Below are 15,113 nucleotides of genomic sequence, written 5' to 3' on the forward strand. Positions count from 1 at the left end.
GTCAGCGTCATAATCACAATGTGGAGCCCTGTTCTATAAAGCCACTTTACCAAATAAGCCGGGCTTATTTCAGTTAGTCTGACTCTTTTTCAGTTGATTTGGTTCCATGAAGCAAATTCAACATAGTTCAAGCTCAGTTACTATGGCAACTGATGCTGGGAAACTAACCTGGTCCGGGGCAGGCTAACTGTCAGGCTAAGAGTTCCTGTAACACTGACCCGACGGGAAAGCAATGAATTTACCTCTGATGCTGTATTATTTGACTTTATCAACCACTATCAGTCCAAAAATAAAGTTTATAGAAAATCAACTACATATACTATATACTTTAGTAGTCTGGGTTATGACAAATTGATCATAATATAATAATACTACTAATAATATATATATATATATATATATATACACTCTATATATACTGTATATATACAGTATATAAATTGGTCATAATATATGATTTGGATGAATCTGGGACGCCGTGAATCACTGCTGAACCCTCTGGAGGTGTCGTGGGCCTATCAGCGAAACAGCGAGGAAAGAGGGCACACACTTGATAACCCAGAAGATGCCATCGCTCACTTGACCACCCTACTGAGTCTAGACAGCAGGCCTATGGGTGTGCAACTTAAGGGATACCAACAACTAGTCCTATAGAACAGATTTACCACAAACATTCAACATCAACACATCTGGAGATACGTGGTTTTCACTGGACAGGAAGGGGATGAAAAACTGTCATCTGTAAAGTAACTAAAGCTGTCAGATAAATGTAGTGGAGTAAAAAGTACAATAAACCTTTTTCTAATGATATCCAGGTGGGGGATATTACTGATTGTCTTGATCATTTTGGAAAGTTGTGAATGGATCAGTCTAATTGCTGTAAACATATAAACACAGCAGTGACACTGGTAACATGCTGCATGGTGGTTATACCGGCACTGAGGACTACGTGACGTGAATGGTAGGATTAGGAGGGAACGAGTGTTCAGAGACCTCCTCACCTACAAACACCTCCATCTCTGTGTCAGAAAAACTCCTTTTCTTGGTCTTCCTCTCGGTAGTCTTCGTGATTCACCGTAAAGAACCACTGATCAACAGGCTCATTCACATGCAGAAACATTCATGAGGTGCTTTGCATCGACCATTTATGGTTGAATGTGGGCGTGTAAAGGGCGGAATATGAGGCGGATCCACGTGCGCACATTTCCAGGTGGACTGTGATTTATAAAGGAAACGTTGCCTGCATGTGTGCGTACGCATTGTTTATAAGTCAGATTTTTTTTTGGCGCACGCCATTTTCGGCTTTTGTGCGCACGTACATTTTTAGTATGGATCCTACGCACTGTTTTATAAATGAGACCGGGACTTCAAAAATGACTTAAGAGTCTCATAAGCAATCAGAGAGGAAAAACAAACGCAAACAATTCTGATGTAATAGTTTTTAATAGTTATCATGTCCAGCCAAGGTTTCATAGCAAGGGTTTAGCAGCACTAGGTAACACGACTGCACAAAAGGAAGCCCATTATGTCTTGACATCATCAGACCTATCATAAAAGGAAAAGCACAGGTGTCACTAATAACTTTAACAATGGTTTTGTTCTATTCCAGTATCCAAGTAAGCCATGACAGTATGACAGTGAGCCAGCATGAACAATACCAGGACCCTGAAACTGAAGCAACTAAATGAAATTCAGCCATCATTCATTTTATTATTTACACTTGTGCTTTTCCTACCGCGACAACATGTCGTCTGAAATACGCCTGTAAGGTTTTGCAAATGTTTTGTGCATAGTGACTATTTTCCAAAGGCTGGTGAGTAGATTAAAAGAAGATTTCTCTTCACTTTAGTATTTTTTTTATTTTCTGAGATTTTATAATTTTGCTTGACCATTATTATTTTAAGGAGCCATTGTACTTTTATTTTGCTACATTTATCTGATGGCTTTGGTTGTGACTTACCTTGAAACATTGAAATTTATCATATGTTAAATACTTTTAGTTTTTATTCCTGGCATATTTTTCCCACTATAGTTCTTTTTTATATTATAATTTTTTTTTATTATTATTGTATGTTTCCATGATATCACTTTATTAAATTGTTGGCTTTTTTCCACAAATAACGGAGCACTGGACAAATAGTGTTTTGAGTTATTTTAGTTTCTTGAGCTGTTTTTGATCACCCCATTGGCCCTGTCCCTTTACCTGTTGTTGTAGCCTCTCAGAAGTTTTACGATTTCAGAACAATTGTGAGAGGAATAAAGAGGTTGGGCTTATAGTCTGTTTTGTGAGAATACTGAATGTTGACAGATTTTGCCTGCAGATCTTTGCAACCAACAATAAGAGCCATTTTAGAGTTCTGAGTTTGTTAGTTTCACTTAAATGGAAAAGCAGAGTGTTTGGCAAAAAAAGTCTTTGAACTCCTGAAGCATGTCTGTGAGTGCACTGTAACAACTGAAGGCACTCAGGTGATCAACGTGGTTATCAACTCAGATCATTTCACATTTGGACTTTAGTGACTATAGAGTCAGAGAACAATGTTCAGAGATACTTTTGTAAGAAAATCAACTAGAAACATAGTAATGAAAGGGGCATGTCCCCCCTTTTACTGTAGAAACCCAACCCATCTCTCCCAGCAACCTTAGCTGTATATAGGAGGAGCAAGAGAGAGAAGCAGAATTAGAGAGTGTCAGCGTGATGGACAGAAATACAGAAAAAGCACAGCAGGTTTTGATATACTGCGGCAGACAATCCACGTCGACATTGTAAGTTAGCAAATACAGTGAATATAGGAGAGATTTCAAGTTTTACAATGAAATTATTTTGCCTACATGTCAGTACTTGGCTGAGGGGTTTGTGAATCGCAGTATTTACATGCCAATGTGCTTATTCATCCTAGTCAGTACATCAACGATCAGTCCAACCTGTTCTAACCTGAACTCCTGTTATTCGTAATTATCAGCAAAGATGGATATTTGATATCATCATTAATACTTTCTGAACTTACAAACACAAGATTTCATCATTGTACCTCCTTGTAAAACCACAGATTTCCTTCACAAATGTTGAATTCTGGTTGCCAGCCTGAATCAGGAAATTCTAGATCTCACTACTGTAGTAGGTAAGGGCAAGGAATGACACTCATACCTTTGCATGTGAGTCGGCAGCGGCTTAGTTACATTCCACCACTGAATATAATAACGTTGATTAAGAAAATCCTATGTGTACCTGTTGTTCCCTTCCTGACCTCCAGGTGGAGACTTTCTTTCACTTTAAACTGAAAAACCAGACCGGAAGTACTTCTAACCGGAAGTGTGGTTGTCTGGTTGTGATCGCGGGATAGTTGTTCCGTTAGCTGACGAGCATATTTGTCCGTTTCGAGGCGGCAGAGCTGCAGGTGAACCCGCACACACTCAGGTACACACTTTAATAATGTTTCTTTGAGCCGGAAATCAAAGTGAATATAGCGTTAGCACGCTGGGCTAGCTGCGATGCTAACAGCTAGTTCGCCTGTTAGCTTCGGCCTGCTGCTGTGTGGCTAACTGCTAGCGTTAGCCTTAGCTCACTTTAATGTGTGCTCGTGTTATCTGATTGAACTTCCGGTTCCTTTGTGTTTTAGTCCAGTTTGAGAGGAGTTTCTCAGTTTGTCTCAGTCGCTTTGCTTCGTTTCTACAATCATCCTCAACATTTGTAAACAGGAAGTGCGTTTCTCCAAACAGCTGGTCCAAACCTGTCTCTGTGAACTGTCTCTTTAACCAGATCACACACATTGAGCCTCCATCTGAATCCAGTCCACGTAGAGATATTAATGCATGGATAGTGCAACAGTGTTGTCCATGAATTCATCTTTTAGCAGACTGACATTTCCTTAATGGATGATAAAGTGGTGAATGTGATTGTGTATTAGACTGTAGCCTACATTACATTTAAATAGATTTATTCAGCTTTAATGTGACGGGACAAAACACAGGAGCAGCAACTGAAGATGAACAATATCACATCTATCCATCAGAGACAGAGAGACATGACTGTAAGCTCACAGTCTGATCCAGTAATAATGTGTTTGGTGATTTAAAGGTTCAATAGAGTAGATTTTATATAGTAGACATCTATTTGGATCTTGGCTCAACAGCATTCAGTGACTTTATTTCAGCTACTTCAACAAATGTTGTCAATTTAAACACAGTCAGTGAAATGCTGTTAAAACCCGTTCAGTCTATACGCAGCCTATTTAAAAAAGTCTCTTTCTAACTCCATTCTGCAGCTGCACCACCATCCTGCTCACTCAGAAATATGAACAGATAATCTACAATATTAGAGGAATCATGTTCCATCAGTGGGACCAGATAGAGATCATTATTCATTGATCCTACGTGTCTGAGCTTCATACTGATCTTTACTCTTTAGACTGAGATTACACATTATGAGCAATAAACATTTTAGTGGAACTGCTCTAACAGACTGACAGTTGTCTGTGTTCAGAGTCACAGTGTTATAAAGAAGAAGGACATGCAGAGGTTTTATTCTGAGCTGAGGGCGTCTTGATGCTGTGTGATATTTGAATGTTCAAAGAAATGACTGACGGCACATAAAAGAGTAACTTTAGACAGTCCAGAGTGAAAAAACAATATCTGACACACAGTAAACCTTCAATACGGACTGAATGAATGAGGAAATAAAATACTAATCACACTTTCTGAAACAGGCACCAGGACCAGGAGCACTACAAGAGTGAAATGGAGGAGGACCAGCAGAACCCGGACCAGCAGTTCAAAAAGGTCCCAAGAAGACCAGCAGCAGGCTCGTCCTCTGATCCCACCGATGTTCAGGTCAGTGTTCATGACTTCATGGCTTCATAATGACACTAAAGACACTAAGAAGAGTCTCGGTGGTCTCATTCTGTTGTTAAAAGGGGGGCAGGAGGAGCAGATAGTTGTTTGGTGTCTGAGTGGAGCGGCTGAGGTGGTGAAGGGGAGCTCATCAAAGGCCCTGTTCACATCTACAAGTGGTAAGCTCTAAGTTTGCCAGAGGCCAGCATAACAATAGACTTCTTTGTCTTAAATATAAGTCAGACTTTCTGCAGAAACTTCAATGTACCTGTTGCATAAAGCTTCACTATGAGTGACTAATGTAAGACTTACTTAGATAGCTGGTCACGAAATGCATTCTGGGTGAAATAAGACACTTCACAGAACAGAAAAAATAGCAAATGCAACTGCAACACCACACCAAGTACGATTTTGGCATCCAGCAATTAAAATTAAAATGCTCCGCTCATAGCTGCTTAAATCAAGCGCTTCCTAAACTAACAGCTCGAAGACCGTCAATCAGCAGCTAATCCAAGCTGGACGGTTTTCAGCGGGCTCATATATCCCATTTTTTGACAGTCACAGTAAAAAATGAGTAAAATAGTAATCTCGTAAAATGTAGTTTTCGGCGAGAAACTTGAATAAATCCAGTTGTTTGAAGGAGATGTTTTAACATTAATATAAAATAGATATTAGAGAGAGAATTATGATCTGTTTAACTTCCTAACACCAGCTCTAAGCGGATTATAATAATTAGACGTACTAATGCCAAGACTTTTTTTAATCAAACCGATGTTAAAATAAAAATACAATTATTTATTTCCTAATAATTTGAATTGTGTTTTTATGCAAATAACCACTATAGATGACAATAACAAAGTAAAAGGATAACATTTAGAGTTTTTGAGAGTTGGAATGTAGCCCAACATGGAAAAGAAAGCAGCGCTCTGTGTATTTAAATGTGAAATTGCACTAAAATATTTAAAATTATTTTATTATATTAAATATATGTATATTTTAAAATCAATGAGTAATCGTGATAAAAAATTGTGATCTCAACATTGATGAAAATAATCGTGATTAGCATTTTGGCGATAATCGTGCAGCCCTAATGGAAAGTGATACGTATCGTATCGTTTTAAAAACGTATCGTTAACCCTACTGATCAAAGATAACTCCCAGATTCTTTATGGCGGTGCTGGAGGCCTGGGCAATGCCATCTAGAGATACTATATCATTAGATCATTTGTTTTTGAAGGCGTTCGGGGCCAAGTACAATAACTTCAATTTTGTCAGAGTTTAACAATAATGACCCGAAAATATTTTTACACTTCTCAACATGTGGGCTGGCCCTCACCGGGCACAGCGTCCGGTGTGCCGTGACCGAGGTCTGCTTGGATAGGCCGACCGTGAGCTTTACAGCACCACTCACCTGGACTTCGCCGCTGCCCGGGGCTGTGGAGTTCTCGCTACGCAGTGCGCCCTCTCTCCCTGTGGAGAGGGACAGGATTCCTGGCGTGACTGTCATTGATGTCGGCACCCTGTCTCGTTTACCACGCTTATGCTATGTGACCTTTTGCCATCAGCATTCATAACCATACTCCCGATTTTGATACTATCCCGATACTTGGGTGCCGATTCAATATGTATTGCAATTTTTAAGTATTTCTATTCAATATTAGATTTTTTGTTAACTTTTTTAACACTAGGTCATAGGAAAAAGTTGAATCATACACTTCTTGGGATTTTTACTGTAGAAAATATCAAAATTAATCCCGTAAAAATGTTTGATTTTCAGCTTGTATGTAGTCAGAGATGTCCTGAAGTCAAATACATCAGTCATTTTATCAGTCACAGTCATAAATCTGAAAGTATTATTATAGTTGTTATTATTAGAGCCATCACGGAGATGGTGTCTTGAATAAACAGTCACCGGCCTGCCTCACCGATGCTCACGGCCACTGAGCGCTGGCCGCAGGGTATAGTTTGGATTTGAGACCAAACTTTGCGTGGTAAAAACACAGGCCGGTGGTTGATGCTGCTGCAATGGCAGTCAGTGATGGTGGTGTTGGCCAGAGCAGCGCGTACTTGAGAGGGTCGCTGTCGCAGAAACAGTTAGGGGAAAAGGAAGTCGTGCTCTCCCATGAGATTCAGCATTCTGTCCATAGGTTCAGATGGTTCGCTGTCGCCGGGGTCTTTTAGAGAGAAAGCTGTCCGGCCCGCTCAGCGTCAGAAAGTTCAAAGGATTTTAACAGGTGAGCCTCGAGCATTTCATATTGTATCTGGAACCATTGTATCTGGAACCAGCCCTGCTAGCTAGTACCGGCCCTGCTAGCTGGATTCAGCCCTGCTGGCTGGAACCAGTCCTGCTAGCTGGTACCGGTCCTGCTAGCTGGAACCAGCCCTGCTAGCTGGAATCGGCCCTGCAGCATGTTGGTACGGACAAAATGCATTGCAGCCTTATTACCCAAATGGGACGAAGAGAGGATTAAGTAGGAAAATAAGTGGTCAACATTAGTAACATGATTTGAGCTGTGGTGGAGTTTTGACTCCTCGTTAACATAATGTTTTCTTCAGCTCACTCACTGTAACGGTACCGCGAACATCAAACAGTCTAACGTTAGCTAACTGATAACGTTAAAACTAGAAGGTTTACCTCATTGACTGGGGAATAATCTTCCGTTGCTGCTGCAGCTGTCCTGAGATCAGAGGCCAGCAGTATGTGCTGTGCGTACGTGTGGGACGGATCGGACACTGACAGTGTGTGTGTTTATGGTTTAATAATAACGGTGCGCTACACAAAACGTGCAGTCATTTTCATCGCCGCTCATTCTAATGTAATTGGTATTTTTCTTTCAACTCTCGTCCCAAAATGAATTTTAATCCTCCCCGATCATATTTTTTTCGACGACGGTATGTACTTAAACTCGAGTCCTAGTCACCAGTGTAGAAGTTGCAGGAAAGTAGAGATGAACAACTTCTACCTTTGACTACACAAAGGTGTGTGTCTTTTATTTCTCTCAGCTAACACTAAAAAACAAGCCGTTAAAGGTGTTACTCAGTTCACTGACACAACATTACCATAGAAACACACTGATGGGATCAACTGTCATTGTGTCAGTGTGAAGGAAAAACAACACAGAAAAGGCACATAATATAACTGCTTAAGTTGAATCACAGATTATGGTGAATTATGTCTTTAGAGTCCGCTACAACATAATACAGTATGTAGTATAGTACAGCAATATAACGTAGAATTGATTAGAATGTAAAATATGCTATGGTATCATATGGTATAGTATAATATATAACAAGAATATATCAGTATGGTGAGGAGGTATTAATTTTTCTTTATCTTTTTGCTAAAATCGACTCTAAGACCACATTTTACAGCTGATGTTCTACATTTAACCTTTCTCTTATTTTATCTCTTAACAGAAATTTTAAATAAAATATAAGATAGATTTTAGAGAACTTTGCATGAAGCCCATTCTGGGTTATGTTTCACAGACATGTTCTAAATATTATTTTATTTATGGTTTTAGACAGCTCGCTCCACCATGGCATGTCACTGACTCTCTCTCTCTCTGTATGTTTGTCTGTATCTATAGAAACGGAGAGGAAGAGGGGGACTCAAACGTCACAGCTGTCAGCACTGTGACAAATCCTTCACAACATCTGGAAAGTTAAAGATTCATGAGAGAGTTCACACTGGAGAGAAACCGTACAGCTGCGACCAATGTGGGAACACCTTTTCTCATGGTAGTCACCTTAAAGAACACCAACGCATTCACACTGGAGAGAAACCCTATAGCTGTGATGAATGTGGTGCAGTATTCCAGCGCCAGAGGACCCTAAAAACTCATCAACGCATTCACACTGGAGAGAAACCCTACAGCTGTGATGTATGCGAGTTAGCATTCCAATGCCAGCGTTACCTTGTAGCCCACCAACGTATTCACACTGGAGAGAAACCGTACTGGTGTGACCAATGTGGTAAAACCTTTTCTCACGGTAGTACCCTTAAATCCCACCAGCGCATTCACACTGGAGAGAAACCGTACTGGTGTGACCAATGTGGTAAATCTTTTTCTCACGGTAGTACCCTTAAAGCCCACCATCGCATTCACACTGGAGAGAAACCGTACTGGTGTGACCAATGTGGTAAAACTTTTTCTCAGGTTAGTACCCTTAAAGCCCACCAGCGTATTCACAATGCATCGTTGTGAACATGTTTCTCTCCTCAGCCATGCCCTGATAGCTGTGATGTTATTCTGAGCTTCTCTCCACATTGAAGTCTGACCAACAGTAACTTTGTGTTCTAAACAGCATGTATGTTATTGTGTCTACGACTACATAATGGCCTTTATTCTTGTTATATATTTTTTCTTTACCATCCATTAATCTGCTGAGTATTTTCTGGATGAATTGTTTTGTAAAGACCAGAAACTTTTGACTGTAGTCGATTCCCTGGGCCTGTGCCCTGTAGGAAAAACGACTCAAGCCGAGTTCGCCCCGTGGGATACAACAGATCCAGAATGCCGAGGTCCAGACAGAGCCTGTTACCACTCCTGGTAACCAGAACAACCTCCCATCTGCACATCAGAAACATCAAGTGATATAAATACATTCTCAGATGTGTAAGACTTTGATGATTAGGCTACTAGACAAATTTGGAGTCAATTAATAAACAAGTTCAAGAAATTGATAGTTAATATCAGATATAAGAATAACTGAGAAATTCATCAATAAGCTTTAACCCTAGATTAGGCTCATCCCTAAATTTAGAATGTGAAACTGCATCACAACCTTCCCTGCATAAATGTTCATAGTTGTATTCACTGTATTCCTTCATTCATTCTTTATCATTCTATTCCTTTTTCCTTTGTTTTATCATTTATTCACTTACAGTATATTGTGTTAGTAGTTTATTCATATAGTTAGTTAAATAAACATTTAATTCATAAAGAACTTGATTATTTGATGTGTGTGTATATAAAAGAAACTTGAATGACTGTACACTATGCTCAAGAACTCTGTAGCATCCCTGAGATTATGAGAGCCAATTGATTAATATCACATTTTGAGGTTTTTACCTGTTTTTTCTAAATTGGGTGGCGTCCTAAATTGACCAATTTAATTGAATATAAGGTTTCATTCAGATACTTAAAGGGACTGTTTGTAAAAATCAGAAATGCTTGTTAACAGCGACACCTGTGGCCGTTAAGTCAACGAAACTAGGCGTCGGGCTCGCGCTTGCTCGCTCTAAATAGACATGAACGAGCTTTGCTCCAAACAGTGTGGCAACACACATCAGCTAAAACCACAATATCACTCTATATTTCAGCTGCTTGGCAGTAATGTTAGCTGACCAGACGAAGGTCTCTCCATGAATCACAGCTGATCTGAGTGTTGGCTTTTCCTGCTTCAGCCTCCTGACCGCAGTCGGAGGAAACAGGGAGACACCGGCACCCTGTCGGAGACGATAACATTTCTCGTTGTGGAGCCCCATCACTTCACAAGATACTCTGTTGGTCTGTAGGAGCTGCAGGCAAAATCTGTCAACATTCAGTATTCTCACAAAACAGACTATAAGCCCAACCTCTTTATTCATCTCACAATTGTTCTGAAATCGTAAAACTTCTGAGAGGCTACAACAACAGGTAAAGGGACAGGGCCAATGGGGTGATCAAAAACAGCTCAAGAAACTAAAATAACTCAAAACACTATTTGTCCAGTGCTCTGTTATTTGTGGAAAAAAGCCAACAATTTAATAAAGTGATATCATGGAAACATACAATAATAATAAAAAAAAATTATAATATAAAAAAGAACTATAGTGGGAAAAATATGCCAGGAATAAAAACTAAAAATATTTAACATATGATAAATTTCAATGAGCACCCGCTCAGTGACGATAACGTTTCTCGCTGCGGAGCTCCGTCACTTCATAAGACACAGAAAACCTCTGTTGGTCTGGAGGAGCTGCAGCATTTATTTCTGCACAAACGTCCACTGTACATTCACTACATATTCTCAGAGCTAAACTAACTCTTCTGCAGTGTGGAGTGTACGCGCATGCACGTGAGAGTGGAGCGAGCTGAGTGAAGGCAAGCAGGCAGAGGAGCAGAGTACAGCAGAAACTCCGGCCCTGGAGACCAAAGCTACGGTCTCCCCCGCGTCCTCCGAAGGCGGCCAACACTGTTTTGCAAGACGGGCTTCACTAGATAGAACTTTGCGGTTTTGGTGCTTCCGTGTAGTTTGTGTTGGAGTCTTGTCTGAACAGCGCAGCCACACGCCAGTGCGCATGGGACACCGACCCGGGTGATTTATACGTGTAAGAAGTTACAAACAGTCCCTTTAAACTAATCGTGTATGACAGCTGAAGGTGAGTGCCATCACTCTCCTTCACCTTTGGCAACAATTCCGGGGTTTATGATTTATAATATTGAGTTATTAATTATAGATACATATTTTTATATTAATGATTGATTATTAATCAACCAGCCATAGATATGGTCAAAAGCTGCAAAAATAGAGTATTTGAGCCTTGAGTTTAGAATGATTTATTCCAGATGTGATTCCACTATTGTTTTTATCTGCTTCATACATATTCTCTTGTTCTTATTGTTTTGTAGTTCAACATTATATTTTCATCCTTTCTGTGGTTTTCATTGAATAATGGTTATTTTACATTTATATTCACTGTTTTTATTTTCTATGACTGAATGTGGTTTTGAATCTGTTGAGGTTTGTCCAGACTGAAAGCAAAGAGACGCAGATTGGTTAAAGATGGCGCCAGTTGAGGTGAAGACATGTTCATTATTTGTTTCCATGGTAATGCCTGTTTGCATTGTGTTAAGTCAGTAAATGTGATTGTTGCTGTTGAACTTGCATCCTGCCAGGGTTGCTGCTTTAATAATCTGAGCTGTTCACTTGATGTTTTCATTAAATTAGTCAACACAAAGAGATGCTTTGACTCCTCATTTGAAACTGTTTCCATCAATCCATATTTGTTGAGCTGTTGTAATTGGCGTTCTCAGCATTAACATTGTTTTAGGACTAAGTCATGAGCTAATTGGACTCATTATTAATAATTATCTTACACCAGTCAGATAATAAATGACATCAGTAGTTAAAGCCCACACAGCAGCTGTGACTGAAATTTTAAAATGTCCCTAAAAGCAGAAGTGAATTAATAAACTTTAATAAATCTAAATACTTGTCTGTAATTTGTTGTGTGTGTTTAAAAGTGTTTCATTTCTGTTTGTGTCGCTCGATGACATCAGGTTCTCCTGTTCATTAATATTCATGAGCTCCCTCTCCTCATTGACTACTGATAACAATCCAATAATTTGAAGTGAACACTTGTACCCAGAGAATCTGTTTGTAGATAAACACATACCAATGACTGAGGCGATGAGCACATAAGGATGAGCAATTCACTTTAGAGTAAATTACACAATGGTGAGTAAAAGAACGACAGTTTGTAATGAATTTCAGTGACCCGTGATACACGCTATCCAGCATGCAAAGTCAATGAGCAGAAGCATTCATATACAACACATCTCCATTGTCAATAACAGGTAAAAAGGTAGATTCCACCAGTTTCTGTTTCAAACAAAAAGAAAAGCAAGACTCATTTCTGTAGTAAAATCCTAATAAGAGCTTCAGCTTTTAGTGTAATAAGTGGGATAATGTACAGCCAGCGTGTCATTGTTGTGAAAGAAACTCCTTCAGGGCGATGAGAGTGCAGCATCGCCCTGTCGGGGATTCTTTCACAACAATGACCCGCTGGCTGTACATTATCCCTTAAATAATACCAACAACTAGACCTATAAAACAAATTTACCACAAACATTCAACATCAACACATCTGGAGATACGTGGTTTTCACTGGACAGGAAGGGGATGAAAAACTGTCATCTGTAAAGTAACTAAAGCTGTCAGATAAATGTAGTGGAGTAAAAAGTACAATATTTCCCTCTGAGATGTAGTGGAGGAGAAATATGAAGTAGCAGGAAATGGAAATACTCAAGTAAAGTACCTTGAATTAAGTACAGTACTAAAGTACTAAATGTACTGAGTTAATTTCCACCACTGAATAAAATAACGTTGATTAATAAAATCCTATGTGTACCTGTTGTTCCCTTCCTGACCTCCAGGTGGCGACTCTCTTTCACTTTAAAGTGAAAAACCAGACCGGAAGTACCTGTAACCGGAAGAGTGGTTGTCTCGTTGTGATCTCAGGCTGTTGTTTCGTTAGCTGACGAGCATCTTTGTCCGTTTCGAGGCGGCAGAGCTGCAGGTGAACCCGCACACACTCAGGTACACACTTTAATAATGTTTCTTTGAGCCGGAAATCAAAGTGAATATAGCGTTAGCACGCTGGGCTAGCTGCGATGCTAACAGCTAGTTAGCCTGTTAGCTTCGGCCTGCTGCTGTGTGGCTAACTGCTAGCGTTAGCCTTAGCTCACTTTAATGTGTGCTCGTGTTATCTGATTGAACTTCCGGTTCCTTTGTGTTTTAGTCCAGTTTGAGAGGAGTTTCTCAGTTTGTCTCAGTCGCTTTGCTTCGTTTCTACAATCATCCTCAACATTTGTAAACAGGAAGTGCGTTTCTCCAAACAGCTGGTCCAAACCTGTCTCTGTGAACTGTCTCTTTAACCAGATCACACACATTGAGGCTTTTCTATGTGGTCTTTGATAGTTTCCATGGAAACCAGATCATTCCTCAGAGAAGAGCTGCAGCTGTTTTCACGCTAACATGGACCATGTTATCAGCACTACGTGGATGGGAGTAAAACCAGAGGAGACAGCAGGACCTGAATATCTCTGTGTGCTTTGATTTGTAGTGAGTCCAGGACAACAGAGTCCAGCAGTCAGAGTGGAGACCTGCTGGATCTCAGAGACCAGGACCAGGAGCCCGTTTCAGAAAGCAGCTTTAACAAACTCTGAGATGGAAAAGTGTTCGGTTCCAGAACAGCTGATCAGAGTTTGTTCAATCAAATGTGAGGATGAAAACAGCCTTCATCAATGGAGCTCTGATACTACGATTCACCATGGCAACAGGTAAATAAGAGGCAGAGCCTCCATCTGAATCCAGTCCACGTAGAGATATTAATGCATGGATATGCTGACTGTGCACATTTCTCTTTAAAAAAGTCCCAGCAGGGAAAATTGTCAATAACACAATAAAGTTGAATTCAGTGTTGTCCATGAATTCATCTTTAGCAGACTGACATTTCCTTAATGGACGATAAGGTGGTGAATGTGACTGTGTATTAGACTGTAGCCTACATTACATTTAAATAGATTTATTCAGCTTTAATGTGACGGGACTAAACACAGGAGCAGCAACTGAAGATGAACAATATCACATCTATCCATCAGAGACAGAGATACATGACTGTAAGCTCACAGTCTGATCCAGTAATAATGTGTTTGGTGATTTAAAGGTTCAATAGAGTAGATTTTAATTAGTAGACATCTATTTGGATCTTGGCTCAACAGCATTCAGTGACTTTATTTCAGCTACTTCAACAAATGGAGTCAATTTAAACACAGTCAGAGCTGCAGACTGGCCGCTGTCTGTGTCACAGTGACAGTGTCACAGTCACAGTGTTTTAAAAAAGGACATGCAGCGGTTTTATTCTGAGCTGAGGGCGACTTGATGCTGTGTGATATTTGAATGTTCAAAGAAATGACTGACAGCACATAGAAGAGCAACTTGAGACAGTCCAGAGTAACAAACTAATATCTGACACACAGTAAACCTTTGATACGGACTGAATGAATGAGGAAATAAAACACTAATCACACTTTCTGAAACAGAGACCAGGATCAGGAGCACTACAAGAGCGACATGGAGGAGGACCAGCAGAACCCAGACCAGCGGAGCAACAAGGTCCCCAGAAGACCAGCAGCAGGCTCGTCCTCTGATACCACCGATGTTCAGGTCAGTGTTCATGACTTCATGGCTTCATAATAACACTAAAGACTCGAGGAAGAGTTAATAACTGAATAAATTACTGTTTAAATGACACAAAACTGATGTTTTTACCCATAAAACTACGTTGAGGGAAGTTACCACTTTTATTGTGTAGTAAAGTAACGTGATGTCATATCCGTTTTAAAACCAAAACAAAGCCGAAGGTAGAAAGCAGAAAAAAATGGAGGGTCCGCGGGGAGACGACCTGCAGGCTCACCAGTGTTTCCTCTATATGCAAGCAGCAGCACCGCTGATAAAATACGACCACCGCTGCTGAATGTTTTTATGAGAGGAGAGGGCTCCGTCTCATCTCTTTA

The 15,113-nt window shown here is 40.1% G+C and overlaps 2 protein-coding genes across 2 annotated transcripts in view; one reads left to right on the forward strand and one right to left on the reverse strand.

Moving 5' to 3' along the window:
- Positions 1-15,113, reverse strand: part of LOC141760402 (uncharacterized) — a 135,931-nt gene that overhangs the window by 96,693 nt on the left and 24,125 nt on the right. The gene's annotated exons all lie outside the window — the stretch shown is intronic.
- The window catches only part of LOC141761187 (uncharacterized), a 36,256-nt gene that overhangs the window by 16,270 nt on the left and 4,873 nt on the right, over positions 1-15,113 (forward strand). Inside the window, exons 5-10 of the mRNA XM_074624517.1 lie at positions 4,705-4,827; positions 8,418-9,031; positions 9,296-9,380; positions 13,073-13,134; positions 13,653-13,877; positions 14,640-14,763. Of these exons, the coding sequence (XP_074480618.1) occupies positions 4,705-4,827; positions 8,418-9,031; positions 9,296-9,380; positions 13,073-13,134; positions 13,653-13,877; positions 14,640-14,763 (1,233 nt within the window). The remainder of the gene's footprint in view (positions 1-4,704; positions 4,828-8,417; positions 9,032-9,295; positions 9,381-13,072; positions 13,135-13,652; positions 13,878-14,639; positions 14,764-15,113) is intronic.

This window comes from Sebastes fasciatus, chromosome 22 (genome assembly GCF_043250625.1).
Source record: "Sebastes fasciatus isolate fSebFas1 chromosome 22, fSebFas1.pri, whole genome shotgun sequence".
In the NCBI taxonomy this organism is placed as follows: domain Eukaryota; kingdom Metazoa; phylum Chordata; class Actinopteri; order Perciformes; family Sebastidae; genus Sebastes; species Sebastes fasciatus.